Source organism: Coregonus lavaretus (genome assembly GCF_964263955.1).
Source record: "Coregonus lavaretus genome assembly, chromosome: 2".
NCBI classification, from domain to species: Eukaryota; Metazoa; Chordata; class Actinopteri; order Salmoniformes; family Salmonidae; genus Coregonus; species Coregonus lavaretus.
This window is the reverse complement of record NC_139989.1, coordinates 71,756,990-71,781,254: the sequence shown is the minus strand read 5'-3', so window position 1 is coordinate 71,781,254 and position 24,265 is coordinate 71,756,990. Positions and strand designations below refer to the sequence as shown.

The 24,265-nt window shown below is 42.3% G+C and overlaps 2 protein-coding genes across 2 annotated transcripts in view; one reads left to right on the top strand and one right to left on the bottom strand.

Annotated features, from left to right (window-relative positions):
• LOC311150682 (NACHT, LRR and PYD domains-containing protein 3-like) overlaps positions 1-18,188 on the top strand; it is a 47,453-nt gene extending 29,265 nt beyond the window's left edge. The window contains exons 4-13 of the mRNA XM_084188186.1: positions 3,746-3,862; positions 4,136-4,220; positions 4,350-4,578; positions 5,039-6,794; positions 7,060-7,186; positions 9,737-9,879; positions 11,666-11,839; positions 13,260-13,433; positions 14,622-14,668; positions 15,190-18,188. Of these exons, the coding sequence (XP_084044312.1) occupies positions 3,746-3,862; positions 4,136-4,220; positions 4,350-4,578; positions 5,039-6,794; positions 7,060-7,186; positions 9,737-9,879; positions 11,666-11,839; positions 13,260-13,433; positions 14,622-14,668; positions 15,190-15,713 (3,376 nt within the window). The 3' untranslated portion in view covers positions 15,714-18,188. The remainder of the gene's footprint in view (positions 1-3,745; positions 3,863-4,135; positions 4,221-4,349; positions 4,579-5,038; positions 6,795-7,059; positions 7,187-9,736; positions 9,880-11,665; positions 11,840-13,259; positions 13,434-14,621; positions 14,669-15,189) is intronic.
• Positions 1-24,265, bottom strand: part of LOC311140296 (NACHT, LRR and PYD domains-containing protein 3-like) — a 633,219-nt gene that overhangs the window by 548,387 nt on the left and 60,567 nt on the right. The window lies entirely within an intron of this gene.

The window sequence follows — 24,265 nt, the reverse complement described above, 5'->3', positions numbered from 1 at the left end:
TAAATTTTTATAGAAAGTTAGCAAAAATAGATAAGATCTTACTACCATGGAAAGAAAAATACCTGTCAATTTGTGGAAAGATCACCCTGATTAACTCTTTAGTATTATCCCAGTTTACCTATTTGCTTATGGTCTTGCCTACGCCTAGCGAACAGTTTTTTAAATTATATGAGAAAAAAATATTCAATTTTATTTGGAACGGCAAGCCAGACAAAATTAAAAGGGCATATTTATATAATGAATATGAATTCGGAGGACAGAAATTATTAAATATTAAAGCATTAGACCTATCACTAAAAGCTTCAGTCATACAAAAGTTATACTTAAATACGAACTGGTTCTTAAGCAAATTAGTAAGATTGTCTCTCCCAATGTTCAAGAAAGGCCTTTTTCCCTTTATTCAGATTCCAACCTCTCACTTTCAGTTATTTGAAAAGGAAATAATCTCCCAAATATCACTATTTCTTAAACAAGCCATAGAAAGTTGGTTGCAATTTAAATTTAATCCTCCAGAAACGACAGAACAAATAATGCAACAAATATTGTGGTTAAATTCAAATATACTAATTGACAAAAAAACATTATTTCGTGACAGAATGTTTAAAAAAGGTATAATCTTCGTAAATTATATCATCGGTAGGACTGGTGGAGTTATGTCGCACATGCAGCTAACAAAAACATATGGAAATGTCTGCTCTACCCAAAATTACAACCAAATAATTGCAGCCTTACCGCAAAAGTGGAAGAGGAAAGCCTTGCATTAAAGAACATAATTGGTTAAGGAAAACTGTGATAAATAAAAAAGTATATCAGTTTCACTTAAGGACCAAAGGATTGACAGCCGTCCCATATAGATTGCAAAATAGTTGGGAAGAGATCTTTGACGCACCGATCCCATGGCATAGTGTTTATGAACTGACACGCAAAACGACACCGGATTAAAAAATTAGAATCTTGCAATTTAAATTATTATATAAAATTCTTGCTACCAATAGAATGTTATTTATATGGGGGATACAATCTTCCCAGCTCCGCAGATTTTGCTGTGAAGAGACAGAATCGTTAGATCATTTGTTTTGGTTCTGTCAATTTGTAGCTTGTTTTTGGACACAGGTCCAGGAATGGCTAAAGGATAGAGAGAGAAAGAGATATTGGAGGTATATATGGGAGGTATTGAATAGAGTTGAAGGATGGGACTAATAACAAATAACAACAAATAATAACAAAGATAGCTAATAATGTAAGCATACTGTGTCCATAATAAGTATATAGGTTATATGTTGGGAGCTTTTGGGAAAGAGCACAGTTAGAAAGATATGGCATATAGAAGCAAACCACATGGACATCATGAAAATGATCGGAGAGGTTGAGAGTAGAAGAAGTTCAGGAGCAAAAAAAAATAATAATAATATATATATATATATATATATATATATATATATATATATATATATATATATATATATATATATATATAATAGAATTATTGTAAAATTAACTCTGTCCATAAGGTGTAGATAGTACGTATAGACCGGAAGTAGAGGCCTGGGCATTGTTGTTCACTAATTTACTCCAAGTAGGGAAAGGATGGTGGGGTTGAAAAGTAATAAAGGGGAGTATATATATATAAAAATAACATGGGGGATTGGAAGTGATGCAGACAATTACATTGATAGAAGATACAATCTATCTGCAATATTAAGCTGATCCATTCCCCCCCAAAAAAAGAAAAAAGAAAAAGGAGCAAAAAATAAAAGGAGGTGTAACGCTCTTTCCTTCGACGAAAAACGCGAATCCAACCATCACCCCTGGTGAGACAAAACCGTGACTCATCAGTGAACAGCACCTTTTGCCAGTCCTGTCTGGTCCAGCGACGGTGGGTTTGTGCCCATAGGCGACGTTGTTGCCGGTGATGTCTGGTGAGGGCTACAAGCCCTCAGTCCTATTGCGGACAGTCTGAGCACTGATGGAGGGATTGTGCAATCCTGTTGTAACTCGGGCAGTTGTTGTTGCCATCCTGTACCTGTCCCACAGGTGTGATGTTCGGATGTACCGATCCTGTGCAGGTGTTGTTACACGTGGTCTGCCACTGCGAGGACGATCAGCTGTCCGTCCTGTCTCCCTGTAGCGCTGTCTTAGGCGTCTCACAGTACGGACATTGCAATTTATTTCCCTGGCCACATCTACAGTCCTCATGCCTCCTTGCAGCATGCCTAAGGCACGTTCACGTAGATGAGCAGGGACCTTGGGCATCTTTCTTTTGGTATTTTTCAGAGTCAGTAATAAAAAGCCTCTTTAGTGTCCTAAGTTTTCATAACTGTGACCTGAATTGCCTACCGTCTGTAAGCTGTTAGTGTCTTAATGACCGTTCCACAGGTGCATGTTCATTAATAGTTTATGGTTCATTGAACAAGCATGGGAAACAGTGTTTAAACCCTTTACAATGAAGATCTGTGAAGTTATTTTGATTTTTACGAATTATCTTTGAAAGACAGGGTCCTGAAAACGGGACGTTTCTTTTTTTGCTGAGTTTATGAGTACATGGCCATTATTGTCAGATCGTTCTTCAAGATGTTCAAATGTTCATAGATGACCAGCAGGGTCAAATAATAATCACTGTGGTTATAGAGGTTGCAACAGGTTAGCACCTCAGGAGTAAATGTCAGTTGCTTTTTCATAGTTGAGCATTCAGAGGTCGAGACAGCAAGTGTGGTAGGGAGAGAGAGAGAGAGAGAGGGTCAAAACAGCAGGTTTGGGACAAGGTCGCACGTCCGGTGAACAGGTCAGGGTTCCATAGCTGCAGGAAGACCAGCAGAAACTGGATTAGCAGCACGACAAGGTTGGATGTCCGGTGGAGCATGTATCAATACTGATAGGATCGAAAGAAAGGGAGCGCTGCTCTCAGATCAGCTTTCTCCATTCAAATCTTTCCTTAACATTATAATTATTGCACGATGCTGATAACGGATCAGCTCCTAGATACATATTATCACCTACAGCTGCAAATATTGAGGCGGCTTATTCTAATGCTTACACAATACAAACGCACATCGTTGTTCACATGTTAGGCTACACATCATGAAATATATTGAGACAGATTACAGACAGTAGCAGAATAGAACTCAATTGATTGAACATGAAGCGTATTTCAATATGATTGAAATAGGACTATAGCCTACTGTTTATATTTTAATGCGGTTATCTCGGTTTTCATTTGAAGCATCATTTTATACGTCGCTTGTTTGAATCAGTTGCAAAGACATTGGCAACTTTGTATTTGTAGTCAACTTTTTTTCTGAATTAATCGGCTCCTACGAAGGTTCTAACGATGAACTTAAGATCAATTTAGCCTTTAGATGCTTTTGAGAAACCGGGCCCTGGATAAGAACATCTGCTAAATGACTAAAATGTCAAATGTAAATGTTTTCTTTGACAGGTTCTGTATATGTATTACAAATGTAGTTATTTGTTACATTTGACTGTGCATCCCATATTTTTATTTCTATGAGAGTGAGGCAATCTCTGACATTAAACCATCAAGTGTGTCATTTTACAACCAACCCCATGCCATGATTAGTGAAAAAACACACCAATCTCTTTCATAATTTCTTCAAACAATAAAATCTAATTTACCAACATTTCTGAAAATGGATATATAGCGTTTTTGAATGAAACTCTTCTTATGTTTCCCCATCTGAGCTCAGAGTAGATGAGAGACGTAATGTTTGTCTCTGTTGTGTTGAAGTCCAATCAAGCAGGAAAGACCAGCCTCCCCTGTACCCAGCTGTGTGTCCATGAAGAGTGACCGGTCTATGGAACAACCTATAACGTTTAGAGAGGGAGACTTTTCTACTGAACAAAGGTAAGAAGAACTCATGGGTCATGGTCAGTGAGTTAAACAACACTGTCTCTAGTCATTTCTCCTCTCCCATTTTACCATTATTTTTGTTGTTTTCATCATCCATAGGCTAATCCTTTTTTCCATTTTCATAGTCCTGAAACAATATTAAATAAACATTCCTTGTGTGTGTGTGTGTGTGTGTGTGTGTGTGTGTGTGTGTGTGTGTGTGTGTGTGTGTGTGTGTGTGTGTGCACTCCCTGGATGAGGAAATGTAATCTCATGTTTTGTCCACAGAAACGAACAGGAGAGATCAGAGTCAGAGATTCTCAGTGGTCAGTCTTCCCAGAGTCATCAAACAGACCTGGCCTCCATATTCAGTGTATGTGGTCCTGTTATGTACATTTGTTTTTGTTTACCTCAAGTAAAGTTGATCTGTCAATCATTCATTAATGTGTTAATGAGAAAGCATTTCTTCTCTTGCTTAACTTATTTACTTGATTTATTTCAGTTGCTTGAAGAGAATATTATGACATTTGTGAAGAACGAGCTGAAGATGTTCAAGAGGATTCTTAGTCCAGAACTCCCAGAAGGCTTTGAGAGTCAGAAGCAGGATAAGGAAGTGGTGGATGCTGAAGATGAGAAGCAGGAGAGCAGTGCCAGAGAGGGGGCTCTGAAGATCACACTGCACGTCCTGAGGAAAATGAACCAGAAGGAGCTTGCTGACACACTGGAGAAAAGTAAGAGCTGTCTGCCTCATATTGAATGCTGTTTTAGAACATTTAAAAGCTGTAGCTAAAGTACAGCTAAGGTAGCTGTGTAACTCAATGATATTGTAGCAGCCTTAACGCAACACCTGGTGACCTCATCAAGTAGCAGCAGGGATGTGTTGTGGTGGTTAAATTAGAGAGAGAGAGAGAGAGAGAGAGAGAGAGAGAGAGAGAGAGAGAGAGAGAGAGAGAGAGAGAGAGAGAGAGAGAGAGAGAGAGAGAGAGAGAGAGAGCTAATACCGATAATATAATCAACCAATAATATAATCAGTCACACCAGTCTGTAATGCATTATGAAAACATTTACACATTAATACAGTCAGTTAAGCAGAGAAATTATCATAATTTAACATTTTATAACAGTTCCACAATACTGTAGGCATTAAAACAGACGTAATATTAATATCCTCTGTGTTATTTCTTCATTCAGATGAGCTTGCTGTGATTTGCCAACGTGAACTCAAATCTAATCTAAAGAAGAAGTTTCAATGTGTATTTGAGGGGATCGCTAAACAAGGAAACCCAACACTTCTCAATAAGATCTACACAGAGCTCTACATCACAGAGGGTGGAACAGGAGAGGTCAATAATGAACATGAGCTGAGACAGATTGAGACAACAACCAGGAAACAAGCAAGACCAGAGACTGCAGTCAAATGTAACGACATCTTCAAACCCTTAACTGGACAAGACAAACTTATCAGAACTGTGCTGACAAAGGGAGTCGCTGGCATTGGAAAAACAGTCTCTGTGCAGAAGTTCATTCTGGACTGGGCTGAAGGAAAAGCAAATCAGGATGTCCAATTTGTATTTTCATTCCCCTTTCGGGAGCTGAATTTGATGAAAAAGGAAAAACACACTTTGATTGAACTTCTCAATCACTTCTCAATGGAAACCAAAGAATCAAGAATCTCCAACTACGACAAGTACAAAGTTCTGTTCATCTTTGATGGTCTGGATGAGTGCCGACTGCCACTAGACTTCCAGAAGAACAAGATCTGTTGTGACGTCACAAAGTCAACCCCAGTGGATGTTCTGCTGACAAATCTCATCAAGGGAAATCTGCTTCCCTCTGCTCTCCTCTGGGTAACTACCCGACCTGCAGCAGCCAATAAGATCCCTTCAGGGTGTGTTGACCAGGTGACAGAGGTACGAGGGTTCAATGACCCACAGAAGGAGGAGTACTTCAGGAAGAGATTCAGTGATGAGGACCTGGCCAGCAGAATCATCTCACACATAAAGACATCAAGGAGCCTCCACATCATGTGCCACATTCCAGTCTTCTGTTGGATTTCTGCAATCGTCCTTGAACACATGCTGAAACATAAGAGAGAAGAGATGCCCAAGACTCTGACTGAGATGTTCATACACCTTGTGGTGTTTCATACCAAACAGAAGAATGAAAAGTATCTTGGGAAAGAAGAGACAGCTCCACACTGGAATAAAGAGAGCATTCTGTCACTGGGAAAACTGGCTTTTCAACAGCTTGTGAATGGCAATCTGATTTTCTATGAAGAAGACCTGAAAGAGGCTGGCATTGATGTCAATGAAGCCTCTGTGTACTCAGGATTGTGCACACAGCTCTTTAAAGAGGAATGTGTGCTGCACCAGGACAAGGTGTACTGCTTCGTGCATCTGAGCATTCAGGAGTTTCTGGCTGCTGTATATGTGTTCCTCTCATTCATCAACAACAATGATAATCTAATGGCCGAACCGCAGGTTACTGAAGTTACTGTCTACAAGAGTGCTGTGGATAAAGCCTTACAAAGTGAGACAGGAAACCTGGACCTTTTCCTCCGCTTCCTTCTGGGCCTCTCACTGGAGTCCAATCAGAAGTACTTACGAGGTCTACTGACAAAGACAAGAAGCAGCTCACAGAGCCATGAAGAAACAGTCAAGTACATCAAGGAGAAGATCAGGGAGAATCCCTCTCCAGAGAAGTGCATCAATCTGTTCCACTGTCTGAATGAACTGAATGACCATTCTCTAGTGAAGGAGATCCAAAGCTACCTGAGCTCAGGAAGTCTCTCAGAAGAAGAACTGTCACCTGCACAGTGGTCAGCTCTGGTCTTTGTATTGCTGACTTCAGAAAAGGAGCTGGATGTGTTTGACCTGAATAAATACTCCAGATCAGAGGAAGGTCTTCTGAGGCTGCTGCCAGTGGTCAAAGCCTCCAGAGCTGCTCTGTGAGTACATAAAATGACATTTAAGTACTAATCATCAGGAAGCAATATTCAGTTTATAGAAATATATGTATTATTGAAAAACATATTGAATCAATGCATTGATGTTCACATTAGTATAACAATATGACCATACAATTCTAGGAGATGGAAGATAAATCTATATGTTGTTTAAGAGAATAAACCAAATGCATCTGCCATTGTCCTTCTACACTACTGGTGTTAAATTAACAGTGTGTTTGTGAAATCATGATGATCTCTCTGTCAGGCTGTCAGGCTGTGGAGTCACAGAGGAAGGCTGTGCTTCTCTGGTCTCAGCTCTGAAGTCAAACCCCTCACACCTCAGAGAGCTGGACCTGAGCTACAATCACCCAGGAGACTCAGGAGTCAGACTGCTCTCTGCTGGACTGGAGGATCCACACTGCAGACTTGAGACTCTGAGGTCAGTATTCCTGTATCACTCAATGACCACACACACACTGGACACACTCTGGACACACACGCACACACACACACACACACACACACACACTGGACACACACACACACATAGACACACTGGACACACACACACACACACACACACACACACACACTGGACACCCCCCCACTGGACACACACACTGGACACACACACACACATAATGGGCACACACACACAAAAACATAATGGACACACACACACTGGACACACACACACACACACATATACACACACACACACACACACATACTGGACACACACACACACACTGGACACCCCCCCACTGGACACACACACTGGACACACGCACACACAATTATTAATTTAGAAACATTTTACATTTACATTTACGTCATTTAGCAGACGCTCTTATCCAGAGCGACTTACAAATTGGTGCATTCACCCTATAGCCAGTGGGTTAACCACTTTACAATATTTTTTTTTTTTTTTGGGGGGGGGGGGGTAGAAGGATTACTTATCCTATCCCAGGTATTCCTTAAAGAGGTGGGGTTTCAAATGTCTCCGGAAGGTGGTGAGTGACTCCGCTGTCCTGGCGTCGTGAGGGAGCTTGTTCCACCATTGGGGTGCCAGAGCAGCGAACAGTTTTGACTGGGCGGAGCGGGAACTATGCTTCCGCAGAGGAAGGGGAGCCAGCAGGGAGCCAGCATCTATTGTTAATAATGATACATTCATTCATTTATGTACAGTACCAGTCAAAAGTTTGGACACACCTACTCATTCAAGGGCTTTTCTTTATTTTTACTATTTTCTACATTGTAAAATAATAGTGAAGACATTAAAACTATGAAATAACACATATTGAATCATGTAGTAACCAAAAAAGTGTTAAACAAATAAAATATATTTGTTATTTGAAATTCTTCAAATAGCCACCCTGTGCCTTGATGACAGCTTTGCACACTCTTGGCATTCTCTCAACCAGCTTCACCTGGAATGCTTTTCCAACAGTCTTGAAGGAGTTCCCACATATGCTGAGCACTTGTTGGCTGCTTTTCCTTCCCTCTGCCATCTGACTCATCCCAAACCATCTCAATTGGGTTGGGGTCGGGTGATTGTGGATGCCAGGTAATCTGATGCAGTAATCAATCACTCTCCTTCTTGGTCAAATAGCCCTTACACAGCCTGGAAGTGTGTTGGCCTGGAAGTGTGTTGTCCTGTTGAAAAACAAATGATAGTCCCACTAAGCCCAAACCAGATGGGATGGCGTATCACTGCAGAATGCTGTGGTAGCCATGCTGGATAAGTGTGCCTTGAATTCTAAATAAATCACAAACAGTGTCACCAGCAAAGCACCCCCACACCATAACACCCCCTCCTCCATGCTTTACGGTGGGAACTACACATGCCGAGATCATCCGTTCACCCACACCGCTTCTCACAAAGACACGGTGGTTGGAACCAAAAATCGCCCATTTGGACTCCAGACCAAAGGACAAATGTCCACCTGTGTAATGTCCATTGCTCGTGTTTCTTGGCCCAAACAAGTCTCTTCTTCTTATTGGTGTCCTTTAGTAATGGTTTATTTGCAGCAATTCGACCATGAAGGCCTGATTCACACAGTCTCCTCTGAACAGTTGATGTTGAGATGTGTCTGTGACTTGAACTCTGTGATGCATTTATTTGGGCTGCAATTTCTGAGGCTGGTAACTCTAATGAAATAATCCTCTGCAGCAGAGGTAACTCTGGGTCTTCCATTCCTGTGGCGGTCCTCATGAGAGCCAGTTTCATCATAGCGCTTGATGTTCTTTGCGACTGCACTTGAAGAAATGTTCGAAGTTCTTGAAATGTTCCGTATTGACTGACCGTCATGTCTTAAAGTTATGATGGACTGTCGTTTCTCTTTGCCTATTTGAGCTGTTCTTGCCATAATATGGACTTGGTCTTTTACCAAATAGGGCCATCTTCTGTATACCCCCCTACCTTGTCACAACACAACTGATTGGCTCAAACACATTAAGAAGGAAAGAAATTCCACAAATTAACTTTTAAGAAGGCACACCTGTTAATTGAAATGCATTCCAGGTGACTACCTCATGAAGCTGGTTGAGAGAATGCCAAGAGTGTGCAAAGCTGTCATCAAGGCAAAGGGTGGCTATTTGAAAAATCTCAAATATAAAATATATTTTGATTAATTTAACACTTTTTTGGTTACTACATGATTCAATATGTGTTATTTCATAGTTTTGATGTCTTCACTATTATTATACACTGTAGAAAATAGTAAAAATAAAGAAAAACCCTGGAATGTGTAGGTGTGTCCAAGCTTTTGACTGGTACTGTATATATACATATGTATATATGAATAGATATGGCAGGTTTCAGGACACTGATGTATCTGAAATTGTTGAAAGAATATATTTTCACACCAAAGAATAGCAGTGTGATTTTAATATGATTTTACTTTTGCAGGCTGTCAGGCTGTCTAGTTACAGAGGAAGGCTGTGCTTCTCTGGTCTCAGCTCTGAAGTCAAACCCCTCACACCTGAGAGAGCTGGATCTGACTAACAATGACCTGAAGGATTCAGGAGTGAAGCTGCTCTCTGCTGGACTGGGGAATCCCCACTGTAAACTGGAGACTCTGAGGTCAGTATTCCTGTAGTTGGTCAACAAGTGATAACTGTTCACCAGATCCACATGTGTTTACCAGGCACACATAGTCCACACCATATGTGTTTGGACAGTGAAGCTTACAGTTTTACATTTGGTGCTATGCTCCATCATTTTGGACTTGAGATATAATGTTTCATATTAGGCAACAGAACAGAATGTCACCTTTTATTTGAGGGTATTTTCATACATATCTGTGTTACTGTTTAGAAATGAAATCACTTTATGTATCTAGTTCTTCCATTTGAAAAAGTCTTAATAATTTGGACATATTCACTTATATTGTATTAAAGTAGTCATAAGTTTAGTATTTGGTCCCATATTCCTTACCTGCAGTGATTACATCAAGCTTGTGATTTTACAAACTTGTTGAATACATTTGCAGTTTGTCTTGGTTGTGTTTTGGATGATGTTTTTCCCAATAGAAACTGAATGGTGAATAATGTCCTGTCATTTTGGAGTCACTTCACTTGTATTGTCAGTAAGAATAGAAGATGTTTCTGAACACTTCTACATTCATGTGGATGCTACCATGATTATGAATAATCATGAATGAATCGTGAATGATGATGAATGAGAAAGTTACAGAGGAACAAGGATCATTCCCCCTCTGTTATTGGTAATGGTGAGAGGTTAGCATGTTTTGTTGTAGCCTCTGTAACTCTCTCACTCATTATTATTCATGATTCATTCATACTTGTTCTTAATCATGGCATCATTAGGATTAATTTAGTAGTGTTTAGAAACATGTTATCTACTCACTTAGACAGAAAATTATTCCAGTCATCATCCACCATTCAGTTACTATTGGGAAAAGCATAACCCAAAACACAACCAAAACAAACTGCAAATGCAACCAATGAGTTTACAACCAAATACTCAACTTTTGACTACGTTAATGCATTATAAGTGAATTTGTCAGAATACTTATGACTTCTTCAAATAGGGGGACTAGATACATAAAGTGCTTTTATTTCTAAACGGTGAAACTGTCACGATCGTTCATGAACGAGAAGGACCAAGGCACAGCGTGATATGCATTCATATTTATTTCACGACTAAACACACGACAAAACAACAAACGAAACGTGAAGTCCAAGGTAGACAAATAACATACCTCACACGGAACAAGATCCCACACCCCACTAGTGCCAAAAGGCTACCTAAGTATGGTCCCCAACCAGAGACAACGAGCTACAGCTGCCTCTGATTGGGAACCACCCTGGCCAACATAGATCTAAACGATCTAGAAACTAACATAGACAAACCCAACACAGAAAACACACACCCTGACTCAACCAATACATGTCCCTAGAGTCAGGGCGTGACAGAAACAGATATGTATTAAAATACCCTCAAATAAAAGGTGACATTATATACTGTCACCTCATATGAAACATTTAATCTGAAATCCAAAATGCTGGAGTATAGAGCCACATTTAAAATGTTAGCTTTACTGTGAAAATAGATATATTGTGGACTGTATACTCAATACAATCTAAATCTGATACCTCACTGTCTGTCTTTTGACTGATACTGCTTTTTAAACTGCTCTGGTCAGTCTACTCAAATATTTGTACTATACATGTTTCTCTCTACAAGCAATATTATGATCATTTCTAATAATGATACATTAATTTATGAATAGATATGGCAGGTTTCAGGACACTGATATATCTGAATATGTTGAAAAAATATACTGCCACTATTTTCACCACCAAAGAATAGCAGTGTGGTTTTAATATGATTTGACTCTATGCAGGCTGTCAGGCTGTCTAGTCACAGAGGAAGGCTGTGCTTCTCTGGTCTCAGCTTTGAAGTCAAACCCCTCACACCTGAGAGAGCTGGACCTGAGTAACAATGACCTGAAGGATTCAGGAGTGAAGCTGCTCTCTGCTGGACTGGGGAATCCCCACTGTAAACTGGAGACTCTGAGGTCAGTATTCCTGTAGTTGGTCAACAAGTGATAACTGTTCACCAGATCCACATGTGTTTACCAGGCACACATAGTCCACACCATATGTGATTGGACAGTGAAGCTTACAGTTTTAAATTTGGTGCTATGCTCCAGCATTTTGGATTTAAGGTAGAATGTTTCATATTAGGCGACAGTACAGAATGTCACCTTTTATTTGAGGGTATTTTCATACATATCTGTGTTACTGTTTAGAAATGAAAGCACTTTATGTATCTTGTTCTCCCATTTGAAAAAGTCTTAATAATTTGGACATATTCACTTATATTGTATTAAAGTAGTCATAAGTTTAGTATTTGGTCCCATATTCCTTACCTGCAGTGATTACATCAAGCTTGTGATTCTACAAACTTGTTGAATACATTTGCAGTTTGTTTTAGTTGTGTTTTGGATTATGTTTTTCCCAATAGAAACTGAATGGTGAATAATGTCCTGTCATTTTGGAGTCACTTCACTTGTATTGTCAGTAAGAATAGAAGATGTTTCTGAACACTTCTACATTCATGTGGATGCTACCATGATTATGAATAATCATGAATGAATCGTGAATGATGATGAATGAGAAAGTTACAGAGGAACAAGGATCATACCCCCTCTGTTATTGGTAATGGTGAGAGGTTAGCATGTTTTGTTGTAGCTTCTGTAACTTTCTCATTCATGATTTTTCTTAATCATGTCATCATCAGGATTAATTTAGTAGTGTTTAGAAACATGTTATCTACTCACTTAGACAGAAAATTACTCCAGTCATCATCCACCATTCAGTTACTATCGGGCAAAACATAACCCAAAACACAACCAAAACAAACTGCAAATGCAAACAACGAGTTTGGGACCAAATACCCAACTTTTGACTACTTTAATACACTATAAGTGAATTGGTCAGAATACTTATGACTTCTTGAAATAGGGGGACTAGATACATAAAGTGCTTTAATTTCTAAACTGTGAAACAGATATGTATAAAAGTACCTTCAAATAAAAGGTGACATTATATACTGTCACCTCATATGAAACATTTTATCTCAAATCCAAAATGCTGGAGTATAGAGCCAAATTTAAAATGTTATCTTCACTGTCAAAATAGATATGGTGTGGACTGTATACTCAATACAATCTAAATCTGATACCTCACTGTCTGTCTTTTGACTGATACTGCTTTTTAAACTGCTCTGGTCAGTCAACTCAAATTTTTGTAATATGCATTTTTCTATCTACAAGCAATACTTTGATAATTTCTAATAATAATACAATCATTTATGAATAGATATGTCAGGTTTCAGGACACTGATATATCTGAAATTGTTGAAAAAATATACTGCCACTATTTTCACCACCAAAGAATAGCAGTGTGGTTTCAATATGATTTGACTCTTTGCAGGCTGTCAGGCTGTCTAGTCACAGAGGAAGGCTGTGCTTCACTGGTCTCAGCTCTGAACTCAAACCCCTCACACCTGAGAGAGCTGGACCTGAGCTACAATCACCCAGGAGACTCAGGTGTCAGACTGCTCTCTGCTGGACTGGAGGATCCACACTGCAGACTGGAGAAACTCAAGTATGTAGAGGGTTTATGTCAATGTTCATATCAGACATGTTGGAGTTATCAGGCTAGTTAAGACAAACATTCTGACCACAACTTGGACTAAGTTGTGTGTATGTGTGTGTGTGTGTCCAGTGTGTGTGTGTGTGTGTGTCTGTGCGGGTCCAGTGTGTGTGTCGTGTGTGTGTGTGTGTGTGTTTGTGTGTCCGGTGTGTGTGTGTGTGTGTCCTGTGTGTGTGTGTGTGTGTCTGTGTGTGTCCAGTGTGTGTGTCGTGTGTGTGTGTGTGTGTTTGTGTGTGTGTGTGTGTGTGTGTGTCCAGTGTGTGTGTGTGTATCAGTACACACACTGGACACACACACACTGGACACACATGCACACTGGACACACACACACACTGGACACATACACACAAAGGACACACACACACACTGGACAAACACACACACACACACACACTGGACAAACACATACACACACACTAGACAAACACACACACACTGGACACACACACACACACTAGACACACACACACAAACACACACAAACACAAACACACACTAGACATACACACACACAGGACACACACACACACTGGACAAACACACACACACACACACACACACACACACACACACACACACACACACACACATACACACTGGACACACACACTCACACACACACTGGACACACACACACACACTGGACACACACCAGACATAAACACACACTGGACACACACTGGACACACACAGACTTACTCACACTGGACACACACACACACACTAGACACACACACATACACTAGACACACACACACACACACACTAGACGCACACACACACACACACACACACACACACACACTAGACATACACACACACTGGACAAACAAACACACACACACACACTGGACACACCCACACATACTGGACACACAAACACACACTTGACATACACACACACACACACACTGGACACACACCGGACACACACACACTCACTGACACACACACACACACAAACACTGGACACACACACACACACACACACACACACACACTGGACACACACACACACACACACTGGACAAACACACACACTTGGACAAATGTATATACTGACTGTTTGTGTGTGTGTGTGTGTGTGTGTGTGAGTTCAAGTGTATCCCTCAATGTCTGTTCTTCTGCTTACCGCTACAGTGTGGAACATGGTGGAGAGAACACAATGAAACCTGGACTTAGAAAATGTGAGTGTTGACTGCTGTGAAGAATATGACTAAGAATAAGTCTTAATTCAAGTGAAGTCAAAGTCAAAGACCACCATCATTACTTACTTGGTCATATTAAATATCAGCTGTAGTTCTACAGAAGCACAAATCAGGGACACCAAAGTTTACAAAGAGTTGCTTTGACAATGTGTGTGTCTGTGTGTGTGTGTGGCGTGTTCCTGTTACATTAGAAATGTGTGTGTGTTCAGTGTGTGTGTGTGTGTTCAGTGTGTGTGTGTGTGTGTTCAGTGTGTGTGTGTGTGTTCAGTGTGTGTGTGTGTGTGTTCAGGATGTGTGTGTATGTGTGTAATTAATGGAAATAAGTGTGTTTTATATTACCATACAGTATAACATATGATCATTCAACAAGTCTCAAGTTACCTTAACTTCTCCTTTTGATACCTAGAAACATCTACATTAAATGAATTAGTGAAAAGTGAGTTAACATTCTAATGTGAATGATGATGATTTCTAATATTGTGTCTGGTTTCATCCATCAGATGTCTGTGATCTCACACTGGACCTAAACACAGCAAACAGACTCCTCTCTCTGTCTGAGGAGAACAGAAAGGTGACATGTAGGAGAGAGGAGCAGCCGTATCCTGATCACCCAGAGAGATTTGAGGATTATAGCCAGGTGCTGTGTAGAGAGGGTCTGACTGGGCGCTGTTACTGGGAGGTAGAGTGGAGTGGGAGAAGGGTTTATATAGGAGTGACATATAAAGGAATCAGCAGGATAGGAAGGGGTGATGACTATGGGATTGGATGTAATGACAATTCCTGGAGTCTGGAATGCTATGACAACAGTTACTCTGCCTGGCACAATAATAAGTCCACTACCATAGACGTCCCCTCCTCCAGCTCCCACAGAGTAGGAGTGTATCTGGACTGGCCAGCCGGCACTCTGTCCTTCTACAGAGTCTCCTCTGACACACTGACCCACCTGAACACATTCCACGCCACATTCACTGAGCCCCTCTATCCAGGGTTTGGGGTTGGTGTTGACTCCTCAGTGTCCCTGTAAATAATAACCATGGTAACACTGACACACAAACACACACACACACTGGACACAAACACACACACTGGACACACACATACACTGGACACACTGGACACACACACACACACACACACACACTAGACACACACACACACACACACTAGATTCACACACACACACACACTGACACTCTGGACACACACACTGGACACACACACTGGACACACACACACTGGACACACACACACATTGGACACACACACACACACACACTAGACACACACACACACACACACACACACACTAGACACACACACACACACACACACTGGACACACACACACACATTGACACACTGGACACACACACACACTGGACACACACACACACTGGACACACACACACACACACACACACTGGACACACACACACACATACTGAACACACATACACACTGGACGCACACACTGACACACACTGGACACACAAACACACTTGATACACACACACTGTACACACACACACACACTGCACAAACACACTGAACACACACACCGGACAAACACACACTGGACACACACACAAACACACAGGACACACATACATTGATCACACACACTGGACAAACACACCCACACACTGGACACTGTACACACACACACACACTAGACACACACACACACACACACACACACACACACACTGGACACACACACACACACACACTGACACACACACACACTGGACACACACACACACTGGACACACACACACACTGAACAAACACACTGAACACACACACACCTGACAAACACACACTGGACACACACACACTGGACACACACACACTGGATACACACACACTGGACACACACACACTGGACACACAAACACTGGACACACACACACAGGACACACACACACACACTGGACACACACAATCACACACACTGGACACACACACACACACAGGAAACACACACAGGACACACACACACACTGGACACACACACACACACAGGACACACACACTCACACACACTGGACACACACACACACAGGACACACACACACACACACACACACGCACACACACACTGGACACACACACACATACGCTGGACACACACACACACACTCACACTGGACCCACACACATACACACTGGACACACACACACAAACACACACACACACTGGACACACACACTGGACACACACACATACGCTGGACACACACACACACACACTGGACACACACACAGGTCACAAACATACACACACACACACACACACACACACACTGGACACACACTGGACACACACACACACACACACACACTGGACACACACACTCACACACACTGGACACACACACAGACACTGGACACACACACACACACACACACACTCACACTGGACAAACACACACATACACAGAGGACACACACACACACTGGACACACACACACTGGACACACACACACTGGACACACACACACACACACTGCACACTGAACACACACACACACTGGACACACACACTGGATACACAAACACAATGGACACTCACATACTAATCACACACACACACACACACACACACACTGGATACTGGACACACACACACTGAACACACACACGCTGAACACACACACACACACACACACACTGGACACACACACACTAAACATACATGCTGGATACACACACACTGAACACACACACGCTGAACACACACACATACACACACTGGATTCACACACACACACACACACACTGGACACACACATACAAACACACTGAACACACACACACATTGGACAAACACACAGGACTCTCACACACACACACACACACACACACACAAACACACACACACACTGGACAGACACACACTGGACACACACACAAACACACACACACACACACACACTGGAAACACACACACTGAACACACACACATACTGGACACACACACAGGACACACACACACACACACTGGACAAACACACACTGGACACACACACACACACACTGGACACACATACATACACTGGACACACACACACACACACACACTGGACACACACACTGAACACAACCAGCCAGGTTTGAGCCATGATCAGAATGTCTCTCTGTGTCTATTTCCAGCCCTGCCATTTCTACCTGTCCTGATCTAGTGTTTCACCCCTGACCTCCTCACACCGTCTCACTGTCCATGTCTGCTTTTAGCTCCCACCTCTACTTCACTGTGTTATAATGGACCTTATGCTTGTTATGTCACCTCTGGAACCAGTTATCAAACATACTGACCTTTCTGACCCTATCCCATGGCCCTACTTTCTACAGCTGAACATTTAAATTCCTCTATGAGTTTTGTTTAGTGTCCATTTACTTATCTATGTATTTGTTGTATATTGGGGTTGTGCTGCAGAGCATCATGGGGGTTTGTATGTGTTGAGATGATCACGTTCAAGATAAATGGTTGAACTGATTCCTGTCTCCCGTCTCATCATTATTGAATTGTTATACAGACGTGGTTATGAAACCCACTAGACATAACAAAATATTGGCTTTGAGTAATTCTGAACCTATAGGAACTATTCTGTCTGGAAGAAGTGGGTTTTTACAACTGTTTAAAACTGGTATTTTCTGTGGTCCAGTCTAGGCTAATGTTAGCACAGTGTATTGCTAGCAGAGGCAAGTGCATAGTCCAGCTAGCTAAGAAAGAGAGTTAACATTGTCATGGACGGCAGAAAAGGACTGGAGACGGACGTCGGAGCGGGAAAACAAAATGATTAAAAGGGAGGAATATACAGTGATTAATGGAAAGGACATTTATTCAACTGTGACAAAACCTTTTAATTAAAACGGCTAAATGAGCGAACTTAGGAGGATACGTCAGTGAGTGAAGTGAATGAAGATCACGTGACTGAGGAAAATATTGCTGTGGTTGAGGACAATATTGAAGTGAGAGACAATCAGGAGCCTATTGAGAAATGAAAAATGACTGCAATTGTTGGACAGTTTGATAAAAGTATTGAGTAGTGGAGCTCATATACAGAACGGTTTGAATATTTTGTTCTTGCAAATTACATTGATGAGGACAACTGTCATGACTTCCGCCGAAGTTGGTGCCTCTCCTTGCTCGGCGTCCACCCAAAAAACGTTTATTTTTCTATTTGTTTTGTCTTGATGGTTCGTTATGATTATTACCCTATTGCTTCCCTCATGGTTTTGTGCGTGTTTGTTCTTTGTTTTGTGAGCTGGAGATTAGTATTGTTTATTTTTCGAGTAAAGTCATTTACTCAGTTCTGTGTCCTGCGCCTGACTCCGCTGTATATTTGACAACAACATAGTGCCAACATGTTTAAGTGTATTGGGGCAAAATACATTTAATTTACTAGGCAGCCAAGAAACACGAGTAGCGTACAGACATGAAACACTGAAACAGAATCAATAACTCCTGGGGAAGGAACCAAAGGGAGTGACTGATATAGGGGAGGTAATCAGGAAGGTGATGGAGTCCAGGTGAGTCTGATTGGTCGCAGGGGGCGTAACGATGGTGACAGGTGTGCATAATAATGAGCTGGTGACCTGGAACGCCGGAGAGGGAGTATACGGGACACAGACAGAACAGGTAATAAGACGTGTGGGGATATTGGGGAGATACTTCAGTAGAATTTACCTGGTCCTGACTTCAATTAAACTCTGTCTGGGAAACCGCCCCTCAGTCTCTCATCTACTCTGAGCTCAGATGGGGAAACATGAGAAGAGTTTCATTCCAAAACTATATATATCAATTTTCAGAAATTTTGTTAAATTAGCCTTTATTATTTAAAGAAATTATGAAAGAGATTGGTGTTTTTTCACTATCTAATTATGGTGTGGGGTTGTTCAATGACAGACATGTATTTGTTTAAAATCTATCACTTGATGCTTTCATTTCAGATAGACAAATAATCATGTTTTTTTTTGCAAAAAACTACATATCTGCCTCACTCTCAGTGAAATATGTAGGACTGCTAGGTTTTACATAGTGACATGTAAAAATAACTACATTTTTAATAAAGAACTGTACAAATATTATATTTGTGAAATCAATATTAAAAAATGTTTTCAAAAAATATGTGTAAAAAAGTGCGAAAGTGGGCAGCCAGCCAGGACGGGTTGTGCCAGCTCTCCGCTCCAGACCTCCAGTCTGCCTTCGCAGCCCGGCCCGACCTGTTCCTGTCCCTCGCACCAAGCCAGTGGTGTGCGTCGCCAGCCTGGTCCGGCCTGTTCCTGTCCCTCGCACCAAGCCTGTGGTGCGCGTCGCCAGTCCGGCCCGGCCTGTTCCTGCTCCTCGCACCAAGCCAGTGGTGCGCGTCGCCAGCCCGGTCCGGCCTGTTCCTGCCCCTCGCACCAAGCCAGTGGTGCGCGTCGCCAGCCCGGCCCAGCCTGTTCCTGCCCCTCGCACCAAGCCAGTGGTGCGCGTTGCCAGTCCGGCCCGGCCTGTTCCTGCTCCTCGCACCAAGCCAGTGGTGCGCGTCGCCAGCCCAGTCCAGCCTGTTCCTGCCCCTCGCACCAAGCCAGTGGTGCTCGTCGCCAGCCCGGTCCGGCCTGTTCCTGCCCCTCGCACCAAGTCAGTGGTGCGCGTCGCCAGTCCGGCCCGGCCTTTGCCTGCTCCTCGCACTAAGCCAGTGGTGCGTGTCGCCTGCCTGGCCCGGCCCGTTCCTGCTCCTCGCATCAAGCCTGTGGTGCATGTGTCCAGTCCGGCACGGCCCGTGCCTGTTCCACCGGTGCCTGGTCTGGCACCAGTCAGCTGCTCCACTCCGGAGCCAGAGCAATCCGCTCCACTGGGGTCCAGTCCAGCTCCGGTCAGCGGCTCCACTCCGGAGTCTATACAGTACTGTCACGCCCTGACTCAGGGGATGCTTATATGTTGAGTCAGGGTGTGTGTATTCCTTGTTGTGTTAGTTCTATGTTTTAGATCTAGTATGTGCAGATCTATGTTGGCCGGGGTAGTTCCCAATCAGAGGCAGCTGTAGCTCATTGTCTCTGATTGGGGACCATACTTAGGCAGCCTATTGGCACTAGTGGGTTGCGGGATCTTGTTCCAGTTAAGGTATGTTGTTTGTGTCTACTTTGGACTTCACGTTTTGTTTGTTGTTTATTCGTTATAATAAACATGTACATGCATGCTGCGCCTTGGTCCGTCCCGTCCTTCAACGAACGTGACAATATGTTTATTTTACATATTACAATAATTGTATAGCCTAGATTTAATTTACAAACAGACACATTCACTACATTTGTTCCATTATTAACTTAATTACTTATTCTTTTCAGTTAACTCTTATTCTATAACCTTTATTGTTTTAACATTTACACTGCTAGTTTTACACATTATATATACACTAACGTTCAAAAGTTTGGGTTCACTTAGAAATATCCTTGTTTTCGAAAGAAAAGCAATTTTTCTGTCCATTAAAATCACATCAAATTGATCAGAAATACAGTGTAGACGTTGTTCATGTTGTAAATGGCTATTGTAGCTGGAAATGGCTGATTTTTAATGGAATATCTACATAGGCGTACAGAGGCCCATTATCAGCAACCATCAATCCTGTGTTCTAATGGCACGTTGTGTTTGCTAATCCAAGTTTATCATTTTAAAAGGCTAATTGATCATTAGAAAACCATTTTGCAAGTATGTTAGCACAGCTGAAAACTGTTGTGCTGATTAAAGAAGCAATAAAACTGGCCTTCTTGACACTAGTCGAGTGTCTGGAGCATCAGCAATTGTGGGTTCGATTACAGGCTCAAAATGGCCAGAAACAAATAACTTTCTTCTGAAACTCATCAGTCTATTCTTGTTCTGAGAAATGAAGGCTATTCCATGCGAGAAATTGCCAAGAAACTGAAGATCTCGTACAACGCTGTGTACTACTCCCTTCACAGAACAGCCCAAACTGGCTCTAACCAGAATAGAAAGAGGAGTGAGACGCCACAGTGCACAACTGAGCAAGAGGACAAAATACATTAGAGTGTCTAGTTTGAGAAACAGACGCCTCACAGGTCCTCAACTGGCAGCTTCATTAAATAGTACCCGCAAAACACCAGTCTCAACGTCAACAGTGAAAAGGCGACTCCGGGATGCTGACCTTCTACGCAGAGTTGCAAAGAAAAAGCCATATCTCAGACTGGCCAATAAAAAGAAAACAGATTAAGATGGGCAAAAAGAACACAGACACTGGACTTTTTCCTTTGTAACTCTGCCTAGGTCAGCATCCCGGAGTCGCCTCTTCACTGTTGACATTGAGACTGGTGCTTTGCGGGTATTAGGGGTTTTATTTACTCCACCCAACACAAACACATTTATATATATACAAAAGGGATGTAACCCAAACACAGAGGGAGGTGTAACCTCTACACAGGACGAGAATGCACAATACTCAGTATGTAAAGTGTAATACAATGTACTCAGGAGACCAACGGACATGGGACAATAATGGACAAGGACAATGGGGAACAGAGGGCCCATATATACACATACTAATCAGGGGGAATGGGGAACAGAGGACCCATATATACACATACTAATCAGGGGGAATGGGGAACAGAGGGCCCATATATACACATACTAATCAGGGGGAATGGGAACCAGGTGTGGTAATGAGACAAGACAGTCCGGGGTTGGTGGTAATGATCCATGTCAGTGGCGCCTAGAAAGCCGGGGACGTAGACCTCCGGAGCTGGTGAACGGAATGAGCAGCGGTACCGGGGGGATCCGTGACAGTAACATTCTATTTATGATTGGGATAGTTCAGTAAAAACAACAATATATCTTCCAAATGGCATTTCCCATATACAGTGCAGTCGGAAAGTATTCAGACCCCTTTTTCCACATAGTTAAGTTACAGCCTTATTCTAAAATGAATTAAATAAAAAAATACTCAATATACACACACAATACCCCATAATCATGAAGCGAAAAAACAGGTTTAGAAATGTTTGCAAATGTATAAAAAATAAAAAATAAAAATTAAATGCCTTATTTACATAAGTATTCAGACCCTTTGCTATGAGACTCGGAATTTAGCTCAGGTGCATCCTGTTTCCATTGATCATCCTTGAGATGTCTTTACAACTTGATTGGAGTCCACCTGTGGTCAATTCAATTGATTGGACATGATTTGGAAAGGCACACACACACACCTGTCTATATAAGGTCCCACAGTTGACAGTGCATGTCAGAGCAAAAACCAAGCCATGAGGTCGAAGGAATTGTCTGTTGAGCTCCGAGACAGGATTGTGTCGAGGCACAGATCTGGGGAAGGGTACCAAAACATTTCTGCAGCACTGAAGGTCCCCAAGAACACAGTGGCCTTCATCATTCTTAAATGGAAGAAGTTTGGAACCACCAAGACTCTTCCTAGAGCTGGCCGCCCGGCCAAACTGAGCAATCGGGGGAGAAGGGCCTTGGTCAGGGAGGTGACCAAGAACCCGATTGTCACTCTGATAGAGCTCCAGAGTTCCTCTGTGGAGATGGAAGAACCTTCCAGAAGGACAACCATCTCTGCAGCACTCCACCAATCAGGCCTTTATGGTAGAATGGCCAGACAGAAGCCACTCCTCAGTAAAAGGCACATGACACCCACTTGGAGTTTGCCAAAAGGCACCTAAAGGACTCTCAGACCATGAGAAACAAGATTATCTGCTCTGATGAAACCAAGATTGAACTCTTTGGCCTGAAAGCCAAGCGTCAGGTCTGGAGGAAACCTGGCACCATCCCTACGGTGAAGCATGGTGGTGGCAGCATCATGCTGTGGGGATGTTTTTCAGCGGCAGGGACTGGGAGTCAGGATCAAGGGAACGATGAACAGAGCAAAGTACAGAGAGATCCATGATGAAAACTTGCTCCAGAGCAGTCAGGACCTCAGACTGGGGTGAAGGTTCACCTTCAAACAGGACAATGACCCTAAGCACACAGCAAAGACAACACAGGAGTGGCTTCCGGACAAGTCTCTGAATATCCTTGAGTGGCCCAGCCAGAGACCGGACTTGAACCCGATGGAACATCTCAGGAGAGACCTGAAAATAGCTGTGCAGCGACGCTCCCCATCCAACCTGACAGAGCTTGAGAGGATCTGCAGAGAAGATAATGGAGCCTCTCCACCTGTATGTTCTGGTTGTGGATGGGGCCTTGTGTTGAGCGGATGATCCACTGTAAAAGATTACACAACACTGGAGCAACAGCCGCTGCAAGACTGGAAGGTCTTATTGAAGCGCCACAGGAATTCCACAAAGAGATTCAACTCCTCCAGGTGATTACATAGAAATTCAACAATGTACATTTGTTAATAACCAAAAGGTATTGAAACAAGTATTCACACCCACTCATACGTTACGACGTAGGAAACTATGAATATAAGGAAATTGTATTGACTCTGCCAATCTGTGCAGAATAAACGACAATTGGAGCCTTGTATCTAAATAATCCATCCAAATTGACATTGTTCTGTGTGAAACCTCAAATGTATTATTAACCTCCTAGGGCTTAGTGGTCACATACGTGGACAGCACTTT